The sequence below is a fragment of the Ranitomeya imitator genome, chromosome 8 (assembly GCF_032444005.1).
Source record: "Ranitomeya imitator isolate aRanImi1 chromosome 8, aRanImi1.pri, whole genome shotgun sequence".
NCBI lineage: Eukaryota > Metazoa > Chordata > Amphibia > Anura > Dendrobatidae > Ranitomeya > Ranitomeya imitator.
The window spans coordinates 75113639-75135546 of NC_091289.1; the positions used below are offsets into that span (position 1 = coordinate 75113639).

The 21908-nt window shown below is 44.2% G+C and overlaps 1 protein-coding gene across 5 annotated transcripts in view; it reads left to right on the forward strand.

Annotated features, from left to right (window-relative positions):
• Positions 1-21908, forward strand: part of L3MBTL2 (L3MBTL histone methyl-lysine binding protein 2) — a 280914-nt gene that overhangs the window by 130577 nt on the left and 128429 nt on the right. For 3 of the 5 annotated variants that reach the window (XM_069737089.1, XM_069737087.1, XM_069737086.1), the window contains exons 7-9: positions 11841-11975; positions 16259-16347; positions 21513-21744. The exons of 1 other annotated variant lie outside the window; for it this stretch is intronic. In XM_069737089.1, the coding sequence (XP_069593190.1) occupies positions 11841-11975; positions 16259-16347; positions 21513-21744 (456 nt within the window). The remainder of the gene's footprint in view (positions 1-11840; positions 11976-16258; positions 16348-21512; positions 21745-21908) is intronic. One more of the 5 variants, XM_069737090.1, reaches the window with a different exon arrangement.

Here is a 21908-nt window from a genome sequence, read left to right on the forward strand (position 1 = left end):
CCAAAAGTTGTTGTCCAGTTTGTCCAGAGCACGCTGATACCCCATATGTGGGGGGGAACCACTGTTTGGGCACACGTCGGGGCTCAGAAGGGAAGTAGTGACGTTTTGGAATGCAGACTTTGATAGAATGGTCTGCGGGCATCATGTTACATTTGCAGAGCCACTGATGTGCCTAAACAGTAGAAACCCCCCACAAGTGACCCCATTTTGAAAACTAGACCCCCCAAGGAACTTATCTTGATATGTGGTGAGCACTTTGAACCCCCAAGTGCTTCACAGAAGTTTACAACGCATAGCCGTGAAAATAAAAAAATAATTTTTCTTTCCTCAAAATGATGTTTTCGCAAGCAATTTTTTATTTTCACAAGGGTAACAGGAGAAATTGGACCCCAATAGTTGTTGCCCAGTTTGCACTGAGCATGCTGGTACCCCATATGTGGGGGTAAACCACTGTTTGGGCACACGTCGGGGCTCGGAAGGGAAGTAGTGATGCTTTGAAATGCAGACTTTGATGGAATGATCTGCGGGCGTCATGTTGCATTTGCAGAACCCCTGATGTGCCTAAACTAGACCCCCCCAAGGAACTTATCTAGATATGTGTTGAGCACTTTGAACCCCCAAGTGCTTCACAGAAGTTTACAACGCAGAGCCGTGAAAATAAAAAAATCATTTTTCTTTCCTCAAAATGATGTTTTAGCAAGCAATTTTTTATTTTCACAAGGGTAACAGGAGAAATTGGACCCCAATAATTGTTGCCCAGTTTGTCCTGAGTACGCTGATACCCCATATGTGGGGGTAAACTACTGATTGGTCACACGTTGGGGCTCGGAAGGGAAGTAGTGGCGTTTTGAAATGCAGACTTTGATGGAATGGTCTGCGGGCGTCATGTTTCATTTGCAGAGCGCCTGATGTGCCTAAACAGTAGAAACCCCCCACAAGTGACCCCATTTTGGAAAATAGACCCCCCAAGGAACTTATCTAGATATGAGTTGAGCACTTTGAACCCCCAAGTGCTTCACAGAAGTTTATAACGCAGAGCCGTGAAAATAAAAAAATAATTTTTCTTTCCTCAAAAATGATTTTTTAGCAAGCAGTTTTTTATTTTCACAAGGGTAATAGGAGAAATTGGACCCCAATAGTTGTTGCCTAGTTTGTCCCGAGTATGCTGGTACCCCATATGTGGGGGTAAACCACTGTTTTGGCGGATGTCGGGGCTCGGAAGGGAGGGAGCACCATTTCACTTTTTGAACGCAAGATTGGCTGGAATCAATGGTGGCGCCATGTTGCGTTTGGAGACCCCTGATGTGCCTAAACAGTGGAAACCCCTCAATTCTACCTCCAACACTAACCCCAACACACCCCTAACCCTAATCTCAACTCTAGCCATAACCCTAATCACAACCATAACCCCAACACACCTCTAACCACAGCCCTAACCCCAACACACCCCTAACCCTAATCCCAACCCTAAACATAATCCTAACCCTAATCCAAACCCTAACCCCAGCACACCCCTAACCACAACCCTAACCCCATCACACCCCTAACCATAACCCTAACCACAAGCCTAATTTTAACCCTATTTCCAACCCTTGCCCTAATTCCAACCCTAACTCTAATTCCAACCCTAACCATAAGGCTATGTGCCCACGTTGCGGATTCGTGTGAGATTTTTCCGCACCATTTTTTAAAAATCCGCGGGTAAAAGGCACTGCGTTTTACCTGCGGATTTACCGTGGATTTCCAGTGTTTTTTGTGCAGATTTCACCTGCGGATTCCTATTGAGGAACAGGTGTAAAACGCTGCGGAATCTGCACAAAGAATTGACATGCTGCGGAAAATACAACACAGCGTTCCCGCGCGGTATTTTCCGCACCATGGGCACAGCGGATTTGGTTTTCCATAGGTTTACATGGAACTGTAAAGATGATGGAAATCTGCAACGAATCCTCAGCAGCCAATCCGCTGCGGATCCGCAGCCAAATCTGCTGCGGATCCGCAGCCAAATCCACACCGTGTGCACGTAGCCTAATTCTAAGGGTATGTGCACACGATGCGGAAAACGCTGCGGATCCACAGCGTTTCCGCCGCTGCGGGTCCGCAGCAGTTTCCCATGAGTTTACAAAAAACGCGCACATGCTGCGGAAAAAACTGCGCGGAAACGCAGCGGTTTACATTCCGCACATTTCACTTCTTTCTGCGGATTCCGCAGCGGTTTTATAACTGCTCCATTAAAAAACCGCAGTGAAATCCACAGAAGAACCGCGGTAAATCCGCAGCGGTTTTGCACTGCGGATTTATAAAAACCGCAGAGGACCAGAATACGTGTGCACATTCCCTAACCCTAGTCCTAGTTCTAACTGTGGTGGAAAAAAATATATATTTTTCTTTATTTTATTATTGTTCCTGCCTATGGGGGTGATAAAGGGGGGGTTCATTTACTTTTTTTTTTATTTTGATCACTGTGATAGGTTTTATCACAGTGATCAAAATTCATGGAACGAATCTGCCGGCCGGCAGATTCGGCGGGCGCACTGCGCATGCGCTCGCCATTTTGGAAGATGGCGGTGCCCATGAAGAAGACGGACGGACACCGGGAGACTCTGTAAATAAGAGGGGGGGAGATCGGGGCACGGGGGGAGTCGGAGCATGGGGGGTGGCATAGGAGCACTGGGGGAGCGGACAGGAGGAAGGGGGAGCGGAGCACAGGACGGAGGGGAGCGGACTACAGTTTGGTGGCTTGGGGGGGGCGATCGGTGGGGTGGGGGGGCACATCAGTGTTTCCAGCCATGGCCGATGATATTGCAGCATCGGCCATGGCAGGATTGTAATATTTCACCAGTTTTTTAGGTGAAATATTACAAATTGCTCTGATTGGCAGTTTCACTTTCAACAGCCAACCAGAGCGATCGTAGCCATGGGGGGTGAAGCCACCCCCCCTGGGCTAAAGTACCACTCCCCCTGAGTCTGCAGATCGGGTGAAATTGGAGTTAACCCTTTCACCCGATCTGCAGGGACGCAATTTTTCCATGACGCCACATAGGCGTCATGGGTCGGATTGGCACCGACTTTCATGACTCCTACGTGGCGTCATGGGTCGGGAAGGGGTTAAAAGAGCCTGGGAAAGCTCAGAGGCAGTAATATGCACAAATAAAGTGGCAACATCTGTGGCGCGGGCTATGCATTTATGGGTAGATGACTTGAAAGATCAGTTGTCAGCTAGAACCCCTAGAGAGTCCATTATAAAAGCTATTCCTCTACTAAAACTAGCGACCGGCTTTCTAGCAGATGCTGCTGCAGAGTCGGTTAGGTTCACAGCTAGAGGCCAGTCTTTATCAAACGCAGCCAGGAGGGCTATATGGTTGAAAAACCGGTCAGGTGATGTTCATTCTAAAAATAAGCTGTGCTCCATTCCTTTCTTAGGAGATAGAGTATTTGGACCCATTCTTGATGATATCCTGGAAAAAAGCTTCAGATGAAAAAAGGGGGTTTCCAGAGGAAAAACGTAGAAAGTATCAGCCCTTTCGCAGGCCCTATTATAGTCAAAGATCAGACTATAGGGTAAGGGAAAGCAGGGGAGATGGAGCTATCAAAAAGGAGGAGAAAGTAGGAGCAAAAATAGGGATTCAGATCCCTCGACCTCTAGGTCAGAGTTTCGAAGTAAATGACACGATCAGAATAGGGGGCGGCTGTCGAACTTCTGGGTAGAGTGGGGGAAGATTACCAGAAGTCGTTGGGTTCTCCAGGTTAATTCCCAGGGGTACAGAATAGAATTTGACTCCCTTCCCCTAGAAAAATGTTTTGTGTCCAACGTCCATCTCTCTTCAGTCTCCCCTGTGGTTGGACATCCAGGATCTTCTGCAGATAGCCGCATAGCAGCAATATCCCCAGTTCCTCCTCAGGAGATAGGAAGAGGTCATTACTCGGGCCTCTTCTCTATAAAGAAGCCTTCGGGGGAATCCAGAACTATAATAAACCTCAAGCCCCTAAACAAATGGCTAAAATACAAAAGGTTCAAAATGGAATCTATAATTTCTACAATTCCCCTGTTAGGAAAAGACGTGGTAATGTGCACTTTAGACTTAAAAAGTGCATATTATCACGTACCAATCTTCACAGATCACCAAAAATACCTCAGATTTGCAGTTGAAAAAGAAGGGAGAGTCTACCATTACCAATTTCGTTGCTTCCCATTCGGTTTGGCAACAGTGCCCAGAGTTTTTACAAAGCTTGTCGTAGAAATAGTGGCTTATCTGAGAAATCTAGATATCACGATAGTATCCTATTTAGACGATTTCCTAATAGTGGCAGACTCTATAGGGCAGCTCAAAATCGACTGTCAGTTGGCAATCTCCACTCTGCAGAAATTAGGTTGGGTGGGGAACTAGTCAAAGTCAGACCTGACACCCAAACCAAGAATAAAATTTCTGGGAGTTATCCTAGACTCAAATGTCAGGAAATCTTTTCTTCCAGACGAGAAGCGGACTGATTTAACGAAATGGATTCGCCATTTTTCAAGAAGTCGAGTCTCCATCAGGGATGCAATGAAGATCCTCAGATTAATGACAGCCTGCTTCCCCTGTGTCAACTGGAGCCAGTTTCATTCCTGTCAGTTACAGAGGGCAGTTCTCGCTTCCTGGGACAGAAGACAAACCTCACTGGACAGGGAGTTCCGTCTATCCCATCAAGTCAGACGATCCCTACGCTGGTGGACTGTTCCCAGAAATCTCCAGGTCGGCATTCCATGGATCCAGTCTCCAGCAGTTACGGTGACCACAGATGCAAGCCAACAAGGTTGGGGTGGTCAAGTCCTCGGAAGATACTATCGGGCAGTGGAATTCAGAAGACAGCAAGAATTCCTCAAATCTCAGAGCCCTAATCGCGGTTTGGAAGGTCCTGTATTCAGCACAATTCTACTAAAGAACAAACACCGGAAGATTCTGACAGACAACACGACGACAGTAGCCTTTCTTCAGCATCAGGGTGGTCCAAGACATCCAAAATTACAGCATCTGGCGTATCTGGATGGACAAATGTCTTTTTTCGGCCTTACTAACTATGTTACTATAGGCCTGGATGTCTTCCTGGAGCAGAACCATATTGTATCATACAATTAGGTTCTGTAGAAGGACATAGATCTGGGGATTTATTATGATGGAATATAGGCTGAACTGGATGGACAAATGTCTTTTTTCGGCCTTACTAACTATGTTACTATGTTAGATCTTCAGTTGGGCGGAAAGATCTTTGCTCTCAATTTCAGCAGTGCATCTGGAGGGTTCGAAGAACCAGGTTGCGGATATTCTGAGCAGAAAAAACCTGTCCGCTACGGAGTGGGGACTAAACAGCAAAGTTTTCAGCGAGCTATGCCAATGCTGGGGAACATCGGAGGTGGACTTATTCGCTGTCAGACGGAATGTGAAGGTCAAAACCTTTTATTCACTGAACCCTTGGGAAAGACCGGTGGGAATAGACACTCTCTCTCCATCATGGAGCAGGGGTGTGTTATATGCTTTCCCCCCTCTTGCATTAATCCCAAGAGTCCTCAGGAAGATATAGGAGGACAGAGCTCAGATCATTCTAGTGGTTCTTTTCTGGCCCAAAATGAACTGGTTCCTCTTACTGAAAAAGTTGGCGGTAGAAGAACCTTTTCTCCTTCCGAAAAGAAGAGATTTACTCCTCCAGGGTCCGTTTCTTCATCAGAACCCAGACAGCCTCCAATTAGTGGCTTGTATCCTGAACGCCAGATCCTGAAAGCAAAAGGGCTATCGGAAGGGGTCATCTCCATCCTCCAAGCAAGTAGGAAGCCACTAACTTCTGCAATTTATTTAAAAATTTGTAAAAAATTCTGCAGTTTTTGTGGAGACACAACGGTTGATTTTGACCATCCTGACATTCCCAAAATTCTTGATGTTTTTGCAGCAGGGATTTAAGAAAGGTCTGAAACCGAGTACTCTGAGGGTCCAAGTGGCAGCCCTCAGCGTATTTTATGATTCTTCCCTGGCCTCCCACCCCTGGATAGCTCGTTTTTCCAGGGCAGTTCTGAGGCTAAAGGTACCGTCACACATAACGATATCGTTAACGATATCGTTGTTTTTTGTGACGTAGCAACGATATCGTTAACGAAATCGTTATGTGTGACAGCGACCAACGATCAGGCCCCTGCTGGGAGATCGTTGGTCGCTGGGGAAAGTCCAGCACTTTATATTGTCGCTGGATCTCCCGCTGACATTGCTGTATCGGCGTGTGTGATGCCGATTCAGTGATGTCTTCACTGGTAACCAGGGTAAACATCGGGTTACTAAGCGCAGGGCCGCGCTTAGCAACCCGATGTTTACCCTGGTTACCGTTGTAAATGTAAAAAAACAAACACTACATACTTACATTCCGGTGTCTGGTAAGGTCCCTCGCCGTCAGCTTCCCGCACTGACTGGTGAGCGCCAGCCAGCCGTAAAGCACAGCACAGCGGTGACGTCACCGCTGTACTTTACGGCCGGCGCTCAGTCAGTGCGGGAAGCTGACGGCGAGGGACATGACCAGACACCGGGAATGTAAGTATGTAGTGTTTGTTTTTTTACATTTACAACGGTAACCAGGGTAAACATCGGGTTACTAAGCGCGGCCCTGCGCTTCATGGGCAGAGCAAGGGGGTGCTTCGGCAGATCAGATCTGCAGGGCTGCATCCTGGTCTAGTCTCAGTACCTTTTCTAAACATTACAAACTAGATGTAGTGTCATCTCAGCAAGCCTTTGGCAGGAAGGTGCTTCAAGCAGTAGTCCCACCCTAGGACCAAAAAATCTCCTTTGGTACTTCTCCATGGTGCTGTCAGGTGGTGACCTGGAAAACGGTAATTAGACCCATCGGTAATTGTATTTCCAGGAATCCATCCTGACAGCACTGTTAGTTCCCTCCCTATTACAAATACGCTGCATACTTATGTAAAGTAACATTTGTATAATGATTGTTATGTTCAAATAAAATTCTCTTTTTGCATCCATCCAGAGGTGTTACTTTGGAAAATCACTGAAGGGTGGTAGGGTGAGGGTCCTTTTAAATTCTCGTGGTTTCCTGTCCCACTATGGATAAGAAGGACGTCCTCCATGGTGCTGTCAGGATGGATTCCTGGAAATACAATCACCGGTAGGTCTAATTACCGTTTTTAATTATAATAAGTAATGGTGGGCGCTAGTATGAAGAAAGAAGATATCTGCTGCAAACACAACACCACAAAATTGTCAAAATATAAGCTAAATAAATTGATAAATATTTGCGCTATGTGTATCCTACGTGTTTCCCTGATGAAGGAAACCGAGCATTTCCGTAACGCATAGGAAGGAATTGGTCCATAACGTGCTCCGTATTCCATCACGTGACCAACATAAGTCAGCGTCCCGAGACGCCGCAGGTACTTACCACGAGTTACACGCGCTAGTGCACCTTTTGGAGTTGGGAGTGTTTGGAGTGTCTGTCACCGGCTGGGACAGCGCTCCGGAAGAGATTTTTCCACACAGCCACCATGACCACAAGCTGAAACTCTGGGTGGATAAGCAACTAAAGTTTCTTCCATATATTGATTTCGAAACAGCGTTGACAGTCAGTATACTGAGGTAAAATTTCATCACCCTTCTTTAATCATTCTTTTATCATTATAACTTGTTTTGCACACATGGGATAAGTAAACTTTTTCGTTCATACGGATCCTAATAATGATGGAGTTACACAAAAATTATGTTAAGAGTAGTAACAAAAGCTGACAAACTGCTCAGAAGACACAACAAACATGGAAAAGTCACAACTACATATGGTCATGCGAAAAGAAGAGGTGGAGGAGTAAAAGGAGGAGGAGAGACAGATATATGCATGTCATGCCCTTCGAAAATCAAGAAAGGCTGGAGTAAATATCTAAACTCACTCTACCAACACCCAGACGTCTTGACAAAAAAAATAAAAAAAATAAATAACTTTAGGTAGAATGGCGGCGGGTCCATTCAGAACACTTTCCTTAGAAGACGTAGTGGTACCCCCGTTGGGAGTTGTGCCAAAAAATGAACCCAATACATTCAGACTAATCCACCATTTGTCATATCCAAGGGGCAGGTCAGTAAACGACAACATCGACGCGGAACCAAGTACAGTATTATGTACTGTACCTCCTTTGACGAGGCAATCAGACGGGTCAAGAAGTTGGGAAGGGGCACCCTAATGGCCAAAAGAGACATTGAGGGGGGCGTTCCGGTTACTACCTGTGCCTCTGCATAGTGTCCTCCCATTGGGCTGCTTCTGTGAAGGAGCATACTACATAGATCACTGTTTGCCCATGGGGTTCTCCATGTCCTCACTATTTGAGTTGTTTAGTTGCTTCCTCGAATGTGTCGGCATGGACGTTTGTAAGGCGGCACATATTATCCATTACCTCGACGACTTCTTATGCCTGGGCCCAAAAGATTCACCACAGAGTGAAAACACGCGGTAGTCCACCTGTGAGAAGGAGAGAGCTGGAGGGAGAGTGGACACCCCAGAGCCGAAGGGATAGATTGAGAAAGAAAGAAGGCTATCTAGCTTGCTTCATGGGTGGTGTACTCTGCTGAGTAGCAGAAATTGCTACTACGCCCAAAAGGATTTCCTGGGCCAAATGCTGTTAAAAAATAGTACTTAGGTAAACAGGCGGTGTAGCTTGCTTCATGGGTGGGGTACTCTGCTGAGTAGCACAAAATGCTATTGGATACAAAACGATTTCCTGGGCTAGATGCAGTTAAAAATTGGTAATTAGATCAACAGGCAGTGTAGCTTGCTTCATGGGTGGGGTATGCTGCTGAGTATCACTAAATTCTACTAGGCCCAAAAGGATTTCCTGGGCTAAATGCCGTTACAAAATAGTAGTTAGGTAAACAGGCGGTGTAGCCTGCTTCATGGGTGGGGTACACTGCTGAGTATCACTAAATTCTACTAGGCCCATAAGGATTTCCTTGGCTAGATGCTGTTACAAAATAGTAGTTAGGTAAACAGGTGGTGTAGTATGCTTCATGGGTGGGGTACGCTGCTGAGTATCACTAAATTCTACTAGGCCCAAAAGGATTTCCTGGGCTAGATGCCATTACAAAATAGTAGTTAGGTAAACAGGCGGTGTAGCATGCTTCATGGGTAGGGTACGCTGCTGAGTATCACTAAATTCTACTAGGCCCAAAATGATTTCCTGGGCTAGATGCCGTTACAAAATAGTAGTTAGGTAAACAGGCGGTGTAGCTTGCTTCATGGGTGGGGTACGCTGCTGAGTAGCACCAAATTCTACTAGGCCCAAAATGATTTCCTGGGCTAGATGCCGTTAAAAAATAATACTTAGGTAAACAGGTGGTGTAGCTTGCTTCATGGGTGAAGTACGCTGCTGAGTAGCACCAAATTCTACTAGGCCCAAAAGAATTTCCTGGGCTACATGCCGTTAAAAATGGTACTCAGGTAAACAGGCGGTGGGTGGCTGGGCTGCTCTGCTGACTAGCAGACACTGAAGCTTTGGAGCAGACCTCTGAATCCCAGGCCATAGTATGAGGAAGCAACTCTGCAGACGACCCCACCCACCTGGAATTGATGATGGCAACGTCATGTAAAACTTAGCAAGGGGACTAAATAAAAGAGTCTCCATTTTTTCAAAAAAATCGGCCACAAACACCACTTAAGTGGCATCAATTTCGCCAGAGTTTTTTAAAACGGTTGGTGAGGTGATTTTCAAAAATCATCAAGCTTTTAGTCTCCCCAAGATGACACAGGGGTAGAAAAGTCCTTGCGGATCCAGGATTTGTTCATCTTGATGAACGTTAGTCTGTCTACATTGTCACTGGACAGCCGCGTGCGCTTATCTGTCAGCACACCACCAGCAGCGCTGAACACACGTTCAGAGAGAACGCTGGCTGCGGGGTACGACAAGATCTCCAAGGCGTGAGTGGCGAGCTCAGGCCATTTTTCAAGATTGGAAGCTCAAAATGAGCAAGGGTCCAGTTCCACATTCATGGCATCGATGTTAACTTGGAGATACTCTTGTACCATCCTCTCTAGGCGTTGGCTGTGCGTCAGACTTCTTGTCTCCTGTGGCCTTGCAAAGGATGGTCTAAAAAATTCTTGAAACAATTGGAAAAAATTGCTGTTACCACCAGATACGATGTTACTGTTAAGGTTTGAGTGATGACTCGATAGTCCCACGGTTGGCAAGTTAGAACTCAGAGATTCACTGCGTGCACCACTGGTGTTTTGTGGAAAAGCAGATGTTAGATTCTGTAACAGTCTCTGCTGATACTCCTGCATGCGTGAATCCCTTTCTATGGCAGGAATTATTTCACCAAATTTGGTTTTGTACCAGGGATCTAAGAGTGTGGCAACCCAGTAGTCGGCATTACTTCGGATTCTGACAATCCGAGGGTCATGTTGCAGGTAGTGCAGCAAGAAGGCACTCATGTGTCTTGCGCATTCAGGAGGACCAAGTCCTTGTTGTCTTGGTGGTGGCGAGGTGAGAATCATGCTTCCTTTGTCTGCCCTCTCCCCCCAACCTCGCACAACAGAAATTTGATCAAGGTCTCCCTCATCTGATGAGTCTTCCATGTCCAGCACTAGTTCGTCCTCCACTTCTTCCTTGCCTCCTGCACCTTCCTCAACAGTTTGGCTGCTACCATGCGCCCTCGGTAACCCCTCTACCCCAGCCTCCAATGCCAGCCGCCTTGGTGCTGCCAACCTTCTTGACCTTGGAGATATGATCCCTTCCGCATACGACTCCTCCTGTTCCTCCTTCTCCTCCTCCTCCTCCTCCTCTTGTTCCACCACCTGACTCCGAACACTGTGTAAGGTGTGCTCCAGCATGTAATTCACCGGAATGGTCATGCTGATAATGACATCGTCAGCACTAAACATCTTCGTTGCTATTTCAAAACTGTGCAGAAGGGTGCATAGGTCCCTGATCTGAGACCACTCCTGCAGCGTGATTTGCCCCACCTCTTGATCTCGTTGGCCCAGGCTATACGTCATATCGTATTGCACCAGGGCTCGTTGGTGCTGCCACAGTCGCTGCAACATGTGCAGAGTTGAATTCCACCGTGTTGGCACATCGCATTTCAGCCGGTGAACTGGCAGGCCCAACGACTTTGTAGAGACATTGTAGAGATGCAAGTCATCGAGCTGCGGGATGCAAACGGCGGAAGTGAGCACACAGCGACCGTGCCCTCTGCATAAATTTAGGACTATGGGAATGATTAATTGAGTCTGTTGACAGGAGTCTTTTATATAGGTGTCTATGTAAGACAGCTGTCTTTAATGCAGGTAACGAGTTGATTAGGAGCGTCTAACTCGTCTGTAGGAGCCAGAACTCTTAATGATTGGTAGCGGATCAAATACTTATTTCTCACTGCAAAATGCAAATAAATTTATATAGTTTATACAATGTGATTTTCTGGATTTTATTTTTGATATTCTATTTCTCCATGTTAAAATTACCCTTAAAATTAGACTGCTAATGTCTTGGTCAGTGGGCAACCTTACAAAATCAGCAAGGGAACAAATACTTATTTTCACCACTGTATATTATCCATCTTTTTCTTCCTATGATTCCACACCTTCCTTTTGATGCCTGAATATGTTTCGAAATGTATTTACTTATAAACTTTTTTCTTACGACTGTTTCCCTTTAGTGTGGTTCTAGGAAATCTCCGCACTCTGTTTAGATCTATGTTATCAGTACTTTCCTGCTGTACAACATTTTTTATACTTCTAGTCCATACGAACCTTTTGTTAATAAGGCATACATGAAATGTTTTGTTTCTTTTCCAAATATTTCTCACTTTTCCAGTGTTATACCCTCACAGGTTATAGGGCTTTGTTGCGGTATGAAGGTTTTGAAGAAGATTCTACCCATAACTACTGGTGCAATTTAGGAACTCAGGACATACATCCCATCGGATGGTGTGCGATCAATAGCAAAATCCTGGTGCCTCCGCATAGTAAGAAATGCTTTTTGTCATGTTCACACTATTTTATATCTTTACACTTCTGCATTTGTATGTGTAACCCACTTCTGTATTCTGGAGCTTTGTTCAGTTCAGAATGGCGTTTTGTCACCAGGGTTATGCCGCCCACCTGAAGGCAGTATCAATATGAAAGAGACTGTTTCCAGGCCTCACTGTGGACGAGCGAGTCGAGCATTGTTACCTGGTATTCATGAGCCGCACCAACCCATACTCCCTGACTGAAACCTTTTTTTTCTCTTATAATTTACATTGGGAGAAAAATATGAAATTAGCGGTGGGGAAGCCGCAGCTCATGAATATTTAAAGCACCAGATTATTGTGTGGACTGCTTCTCGGCTCATGCCAGTGCAGGTATATAGTGGTTTTCTCAAAACTGGTAAACTTGGACACTAAGTAATTTTTATAATATTATGTTATTGAGAGATCTCGCTCTTTGTACTTACCTAGTACTGAAACATCATTAGGCTTTGGCGACTTAAAAATAAATAAGTTGTGACGCTTACTAGCCAGGATTGAAAAAAGCGGTAAGCAAAAAAAATGAACAGAATGATGATGGCATGAGGTATTTCCCTCCCAGGAATACATGCTAGATTTGTGTTGTGTAAATGCTTCCTTCACTAGCCCTCATGAATTTACACCGCTTCATTCTCTTAGGCTTCTTTTACACTTACTGTGGTTTTGCATCCCGTTTTTGCGGCCCCAATAGATTTCCATGGGGCCGCAATAATTCCACGGAGCGCCGTATGGCCGTGAGGGCCGTATTTACGGCCGTGAAAAAAATATTGAGCCTGCTCAATATTTTTCACGGCTTATGGACACTGCACCCATTGAAAATCAATGGGTCCGCAAAAACAACGGAAGCTTGTTTTTGCGGTGCACCGTGACTTCTGGTTTTGCAGAATGTCGTTTTTTTCCCCAATACTTTTGCCATAGTATTGGAAACCAGAAAAACAGCGATCAGCAGGTTTTTTTTTTGGTCCGTTATTGCGGCAGACTGTGAAAATTGTGGCAATTTTTGGCCCGCAAAAATGGCCCACAATAACGGGCCACAAAAAAACACATTAAGTGTAAAAGAAGTCTTATTTCCTTTTATATAGAACTTGATACAGACCCTGTGTGATCTTTGTGTTCTGCGTTTTCTCCACTATGCTCGGTGTGTGGTCTCTAAGCACAACCCCTTTTAAATATTCAAAGATGCTAATTTACATGATTATAGAATAACATAAAGTGCCTTTGTCTTTTTCATTGTCCATGCTCTTTACATGAGACTTGTATTCCCTGCAATAATAATCTTGAGACATGATTTTAACAAAGCCAGGGTTATACTGCAGTTTCTTTCAAATTACCCTTAATTAAACTCAGTCATAATAATAATAATAATTATTATTATTATTATTATTTATTGTTATAGCGCCATTTATTCCATGGCGCTTTACATGTGAGGAGGGGTATACATAATAAAAACAAGTACAATAATCTTAAACAATACAAGTCATAACTGGTACAGGAGGAGTGAGGACCCTGCCTGCGAAGGCTCACAATCTACAAGGGATGGGTGAGGATACAGTAGGCGAGGATAGAGCTGGTCATGCAGCGGTTTGGTTGGTCGGTGGTTACTGCAGGTTGTAGGCTTGTCGGAAGAGGTGGGTCTTCAGGTTCTTTTTGAAGGTTTCGATGGTAGGCGAGAGTCTGATGTGTTGTGGTAGAGGGTTCCAGAGTAGGGGTGATACGCAAGAGAAATCTTGTATACGATTGTGGGAAGAGGAGATAAGAGGGGAGTAGAGTAGGAGATCTTGTGAGGATCGGAGGTTGCGTGTAGGTAAGTACCGGGAGACGAGGTCACAGATGTATGGAGGAGACAGGTTGTGGATGGCTTTGTACGTCATGGTTAGGGTTTTGTAGTGGAGTCTCTGGGCAATGGGGAGCCAGTGAAGGAATTGACAGAGGGGAGAGGCCGGGGAATAGCGGGGGGACAGGTGGATTAGTCAGGCAGCAGAATAGATTGGAGGGGTGCGAGAGTGTTAGAGGGGAGGCCACAGAGCAGGAGGTTGCAGTAGTCAAGGCGAGAGATGATGAGGGCATGACTTAGGGTTTTTGCAGATTCATGGTTGAGGAATGAACGGATTCGTGAAATATTTTTGAGTTGAAGTGGGCAGGAAGTGGAAAGGGCTTGGATATGTGGTTTGAAGGAGAGATCAGCGTCAATGATTACCACGAGGCAGCGAGCTTGTGGGACTGGGGAGAGTGGGCAGCCATTTACTGTAATGGATAGGTTCGTTGGGGGGGGGTGGGGTCGCGTGAGATGGGGGAAAGATGATGAATTCTGTTTTGTCCATGTTAAGTTTCAAAAATCTAGCGGAGAAGAAGGATGAAATAGTGGACAGACATTGAGGGATTCTGGTTAGAAGGGAGGTGATATCTGGTCCAGAGATGTAGATAATAATATAATAATAATAATAATTTTTATTTATATAGCGCCAACATATTCCGCAGCGCTTTACAAATTATAGAGGGGACTTGTACAGACAATAGACATTACAGCATAACAGAAATACAGTTCAAAACAGATACCAGGAGGAGTGAGGGCCCTGCTTGCAAGCTTACAAACTATGGGGAAAAGGGGAGACACGAGAGGTGGATGGTAACAATTGCTTTAGTTATTCGGACCAGCTATAGTGTAAGGCTCAGGTGTTCATGTAAAGCTGCATGAACCAGTTAACTGCCTAAGTATGTAGCAGTACAGACACAGAGGGCTAATACTGCATAAAGTGTATGAGAACATGATGCGAGGAACCTTTTTTTTTTTTATTATTATAAATAGGCCACACAGGGATCGTTAGGTTAATGCATTGAGGCGGTAGGTTAATCTGAACAAATGAGTTTTTAGGGCACGCTTAAAACTGTGGGGATTGGGGATTAATCGTATTAACCTAGGTAGTGCATTCCAAGGAATCGGCGCAGCACGTGTAAAGTCTTGGAGACGGGAGTGGGAGGTTCTGATTATTGAGGATGCTAACCTGAGGTCATTAGCGGAGCGGAGGGCACAGGTAGGGTGGTAGACTGATACCAGGGAGGAGATGTAGGGTGGTGCTGAGCCATGGAGTGCTTTGTGGATGAGGGTAGTAGTTTTGTACTGGATTCTGGAGTGGATGGGTAGCCAGTGTAATGACTGGCACAGGGTAGAGGCATCGGTGTAACGGTTGGTGAGGAATATGATCCTGGCTGCAGCATTCAGGACAGATTGGAGTGGGGAGAGTTTTGCAAGAGGGAGGCCGATTAGTAGAGAGTTACAATAGTCCAGACGAGAATGAATAAGTGAAACAGTCAGAGTTTTTGCAGAGTCGAAAGTAAGAAAAGGGCGAATTCTAGAAATGTTTTTGAGATGCAGGTAAGAAGAGCGAGCCAGTGATCGGATGTAGGGGGTGAATGAAAGGTCAGAATCAAGGATGACCCCAAGGCAGCGGGCATGTTGCTTTGGAGTAATGGTGGAACCGCACACGGAGATGGCAATGTCAGGCAAAGGTAGGTTAGTAGAGGGAGAGAACACGAGGAGTTCAGTTTTTGACAGGTTTAGTTTCAGATAGAGGGAGGACATGATGTTAGAGACAGCGGTAAGACAATCACTGGTGTTTTCTAGAAAGGTCGGTGTGATATCAGGAGCAGAAGTGTATAATTGGGTGTCGTCAGCATAGAGATGGTACTGGAAACCAAATCTACTGATTGTTTGTCCAATAGGGGCAGTATACAACGAGAAGAGTAGGGGGCCTAGGACTGATCCTTGAGGAACCCCAACAGTAAGGGGAAGGTGAGAGAAGGAGGAACCAGCAAAACATACAGTGAAGGATCGGTCAGAGAGATAGGAGGAGAACCAGGAGAGAACGGTGTCCTTGAGGCCGATGGAGCGGAGCATAGTGAGGAAGAGCTGATGATCCACAGTGTCGAATGCTGCAGAGAGATCCAAGAGAATTAGCATGGAGTAGTGACCATTAGATTTAGCTGTTAGTAGGTCATTAGAGACTTTAGTGAGGGCAGTTTCAGTAGAGTGTAAAGAGCGGAAGCCAGATTGAAGAGGGTCGAGAAGAGAGTTATCTAGATCTGTGTGTCGTCAGCATAGAGGTGATACTGAAAGCCATGAGATTCTATGAGCTGTCCCAGGCCAAAGGTGTAAATGGAGAAGAGCAGGGGCCCAAGGACTGAACCTTGTGGGATAATAAGCCCAATTGTCCTGATAAAATAACGTATTCTTCAATCCGCAGCTATCCATGCCAAATATGATAATTGGAAAGAATTCCTAATGAAACAGCTGGTTGGCTGCAGGACTATTCCGGCAGAGTTCCATGTTAAGGTAAGCACAGTCACCAGACATGTTGTTTCTCTTTTCTAACCAAGAACAGCTTTTTAGAATATTTGTTATCAAGCTTTATTGCTTCTCACGATGATGCATAAAACCAAACTTTATGGCTAAAAGTATGTGGGCTTTGGGCTCTTACATCTTTATGATCTTAACCCAATTCATGACTTGATTTACCCACCTCCGCCCCTTCTGACCAGTGACATTTTTGGGTTTTATCGTACATGCACATTTAATTCCTCTATACTCCACTCTCTCAATTTTTTTTTGGTTTGCGCATTGAAATATTGCCTCTTTTTTCCCAACAATTGGGGCTTAATTTTAGATGTCAAATGTATTCTTTTTTTCTTTTTTTTTTGCTAATACCAGGGGACAATGTAGAGAGAAATAGGAACTGTGTATTTTCACATTTTATATTTGTTTCTTGTTTTTTATTAATACCTGAAAAGGACCCATAAAAACGTTTTAACTTGCATTCCCCTTTCCTGAATTCATATTTTTATTTATGAGACATAATTTTTCTATGGTGGTGGTGTTAGAAACCACAATTTAGACTGACAGTATATCTTTTTTTCCTTTTAATTCCTTTTATCTATTTTGCCATTTTATCTATTTTTGTTTTCATTTATTTTATACACTGTCCCATACAAGATCTTAACCCCTTCACACCCGTTTTCACCTTACTGACCAGGCCAAATTTCACAATTCTGACCAGTTTCACTTTATGTGGTAATAACTCTGGAACACTTTAACAGATCCTACTGATTAAGATTTTTTTGTGACACATTGTACTTTGTGATAATGGTAAATTTCTTCAATATGTTTATTTGTGAAAATATTTAAAATGTGAAAAACTTAGCAATTTCTAAACTATTTAAAATCGTTATGCCCTTAAATCAGCGTTATGTCACACAAAATAGTTAAGAAATAACATTTCCCACATGTCTACTTTACATCAGTACAATTTTTGAAACGTAATTTTTTTTGTTAGGATGTTATAAGGGCTAAAAGTTGACCAGCAATTTCTTGTTTTTCCAACAAAATTTACAAAACCATTTTCTAAGGACATCATCACACTCGTAGTGACTTTGAAGGGTCTATATGACAGAAAGTACCCAAAAGTGAAGACATTCTAATAACTGCACCTCTCAAAGTGCTGAAAACCACATTCAAAAAGTTTATTAACTCTTCAGGTTCTTCACAGGAGCAAAAGCAATGTGGAAGGAAAAAATGAACATTTTAACTTTTTTTCACAAAAATTTTACTTCAGACCCATTTTTTTTTTTTCACAAGGGTAGCAGGAGAAATTGCACAACAATTTTTGGGGTCCATTTTCTTCGGAGTACTCAGATACCCCATGTGTGGGGGTGAAGACCACTTTTTTAGTGCACAGCAGGGCACGGAAGGAAAGGAGCACTGTTGGAGTTTTTCAGCGCAGAATTGGCTGGAATCTAGACCAGATACCATGTCGCGTTTGGAGAGCCCCTGATGTGCCTAAACAGTGGAAACCCCCTTCAAGTGAGCCATCCCCTAGGCCCCAAAGGAATTTAATTAGATGTGTGGTAATCACCTTGAAACCCCAGATGCTTCACAAAAAATTATAACGTTGAGTCTGAACCTGTCAAAAACTGAACTCCTCGTGTTTTCTCCCTCTATTAACCTACCTTTGCCTGACATTGCCATCTCCGTGTGCGGTTCCACCATTACTCCAAAGCAACATGCCCGCTGCCTTGGGGTCATACTTGATTCCGAGCTTTCATTCACCCCCCACATCCGATCACTGGCTCGCTCTTCTTATCTGCATCTCAAAAACATTTCTAGAATTCGCCCTTTTCTTACTTTCGACTCTGCATAAACTCTTACTGTTTCACTTATTCATTCTCGTCTGGACTATTTTAACTCTCTACTTATCGGCCTCCCTCTTACCAAACTCTCCCCACTCCAATCTGTCCTGAATGCTGCAGCCAGGATCATATTTCTCACCAACCGTTACACCGATGCCTCTACCTTGTCCAGTCATTACACTGGTTACCCATCCACTCAAGAATCCAGTACAAAACTACTACCCTCATCCACAAAGCACTCCATTGCTCAGCACCACCCTACATCTCCTCTCTGGTCTCAGTCTACGACCCTACCCGTGCCCTCCGCTCCGCTAATGACCTCAGGTTAGCATCCTCAATAGTCAGAACCTCCCACTCCCATCTCCAAGACTTTACACGTGCTGCGCCGATTCTTTGGAATGCACTACCTAGGTTAATACGATTAATCCCCAATCCCCACATTTTTAAGCGTACCCTAAAAACTCATTTGTTCAGATTAACCTACCGCCTCAATGCATTAACCTAACTATCCCTGTGTGGCCCATTAAAAAAAAAAAAAAAAAAAATTGGGTTCCTCACATCATGTTCTCATACACTTTATGCAGTTAATAGCCCTCTGTGTCTATACTGCTACATACTTAGGCAGTTAACTGGTTCATGCAGCTTTACATGAACAACTGAGCCTTACACTATGGCTGGTCCGACTAACTAAAGCAATTGTTACCATCCACCTCTTGTGTCTCCCCTTTTCCTCATAGTTTGTAAGCTTGCAAGCAGGGCCCTCATTCCTCTTGGTATCTATTTTGAACTGTGATTTCTGTTATGCTGTAATGTCTATTGTCTCTACAAGTCCCCTCTATAATTTGTAAAGCAGTGCGGAATATGTTGGCGCTATATAAATAAAATTATTATTATTATTATAAAAAAAAATTTAAAAAAATATTTTTTTTCCACAAATTGTATTTTAGCCCCAATTTTTTTTATTTTCACAAGGGTAACAGGAAAAAATAAACCCCCAAATCTGTTGTGCAATTTCTCTTGACTATGCTTATGCCCCATATGTGGAGAAAAACTTATGTTTTTAGAATGCAGACTTTAATTGAATGGTCTGCGAGCATCATGTCGCGTTTGGAGAGCCTCTGATGTGCCTAAACCGTGGAAACCCTCCCACAAGTGACCCTAAATTGGAATTGCTCTAGTGTTTCCTGTTATGTGAATGTTATTATGTAGTGGCCCATGTAGGTTGTGTAGAGTACGTCAAATTGGCATACATGAGTTATGTAAGTCAGAAATGAATTTAATTGTCCTTGGGTGTGTGGTACAGTTTGAAGCATTCTTTTATATACTGGGCAGGTGTCGCATTAATAAAGATTAGGGCATTGATCACTACGTCCTGGAACAGAAAGTAAGATATACTTGTCTGGCCTGCACAAATTCCCCCATGTTCTTGTTGTACCCCAGTAGAATGTCTGGCTTGGTGACCTGTGTAGAGGTACCTTGTACAGAGGTGGGGGTACTGCCATCACTATGTATGGTGGTCCGTAAAAGAACATCCCTCTTGTCCTTGTACTTGATCTTCAGCAGGATATCCTGACATTGGGCTCTGCTCTCGCCCTTTCTAAGCAGCTGCCCAATTAGGGAGGGCTCTCAGATTTTTTGCAAACTGTACTGCATGCTGCGGGAGCTCACGCAGAGATGGGCTTGAAGAGTGGTATGCTAGTATAAAGGTTATCTATGTAGAGGTGATAACCTTGATCCAGCAGAGGGTGCGCCAAATCCCACAAAACTTTCCCTTTCACTCGCAGGAATGGAGGACATTCATGGGGTTCAAATCCGGGTGTCTTTCTCTTCATAAACTCTAAATCTGTGAGCGTACCCTGAGGTACTCTCACACAGCTTGTAGAGTTTTATTCCATACCTGGCTCTCTTGCTGTGGTTGCTAGGCTGGACATCAGTGTTTCAGGTAATTTAATTGTCAATGTCAATGGTCATAAAGGCTATAATAGACCTTTTGGGGAAATTTTTAACATCTATTTATTTTTTTGCTTTTTTTCTCGCCATGTAGTTGGCGCTGGTATATTGGCCTCAGTTACAGGGAAATTTCAGCCTGCAGGCTGCATAGCAGAGCTGCCGGGGTCTCTTACGACCCAGGAAATCCAGCCTCTCTCCTTGCACCCAGTGATTACATACTCACTGGGTTTTTTAGATGAAAGCAGGCTGATGGCTTCCTAACATATATACACAGCACTAGTTCACTGTTGTGTATGCAGAGATTGAGAAGGTAAACTTAGTAGTAAGCCCTGCCACCACCCTTTCCCCCCCCCCCCCCCCCCGAGTTTTCGCAGGTGAAGCAGTTTTAGAAAAACGCTGAGGGTCGTCTTGCTGACTCGGCTTCACCATCGGCTTTGCCAGCAGCTTTCACTCTATAGTTTTGAGCCGCCTGAAGACTGAACATGGTACTTGTAACTGCTTGAGTGTTTCCAAACCATGAAGTTGTTATATGATGTGACATAGGACAGAATATGGGCACATCAATGTATTTTTCACATTGCTGTGAATTGTGTTCATTTTATGAGGAGCTTTTGGTGCCACTGAAAAATAAAACTTGCATTTCACATTTCAGTTCATCACAAAGGTGTTCAATGGGGTTGAGGTTAGGGTTTTGTGCGAGCTCTTCTAGTTCTTCCACACTGATCTAACCCAAGAATTTGTGCACAGTGGCACAGTCTTGCTCGTACAGGACAGAATCTTCCACAGACAGTTGGAAGCAAGGAGTCATGTGATATGTCGGTGTATGCTGGTGCACAACCAGAAGCCTTCACTGGAAATAAGGGTTTAGCCAAAACCCAGAAGACCGCTCCATACTATTATACCTCCTATACCAAGATCTGCAGTCTTCTACTCTGTAATTTCTTTTCTGTATAACTTGTGGCACACTGAATGAAGCTAGGAAGGCAGTTGGCCCTCTGCCTGAGAACACAGAAAGTAGGTTGTTGGTGCTTTGGATGAACCAGGCACGTGTCCTTCGAATGAACCAGGCACATGTCCTTTGGATGAACACGATATGAGTCCTTTGACCCCCACAAAAACAATCCCTACTTAATCCATACCATTGAAATCATGTTTCCTCTTGATACAGATAGAAAAGCCTGTCTACTATAGATTAATTGCTCCATATTTAGCATAGAAATTCCGTTATCATTGATGTTATTTTTTTTTCTCTATAAATGTCATCTGAATATCTTGAGTGTTTTATTACAAGTAGAATTTGTACGGTGTGTGTGTTTTTGTTTTTTTTTTCTTTTTCATGTCTATAGCTTTTATTCTTTTCTGTAGATGGTCGAGAACCTGAAGTGTCCTTTCAGGGAAGGTATGCGGCTGGAGGCCGTGGATAAACTACATATCTCTCGTATGCGAATTGCAGTGGTTGATACCGTGATTGGAGGAAGACTGAGGCTTATGTATGAAGATGGAGACAGTAGTGATTGCTTGTGGTGTCACACAAATAGCCCTCTAATTCATCCAATTGGTTGGTCATGTAGGGTTGGTCACAAAATCAAGTTCACGGGTATGTGTGGTCTACAGTTATTTTCTCAGTATATGTGAGATTTATATCTCTATGAATGATAACTGGAGTGGCTACAATAAAGTGCACAATTCATTGACTAATTGTGGCCAGTCTATCTCACAGAGCAAGAGATTTTCATTTAATTTGGAGAGGGCGGATGATTG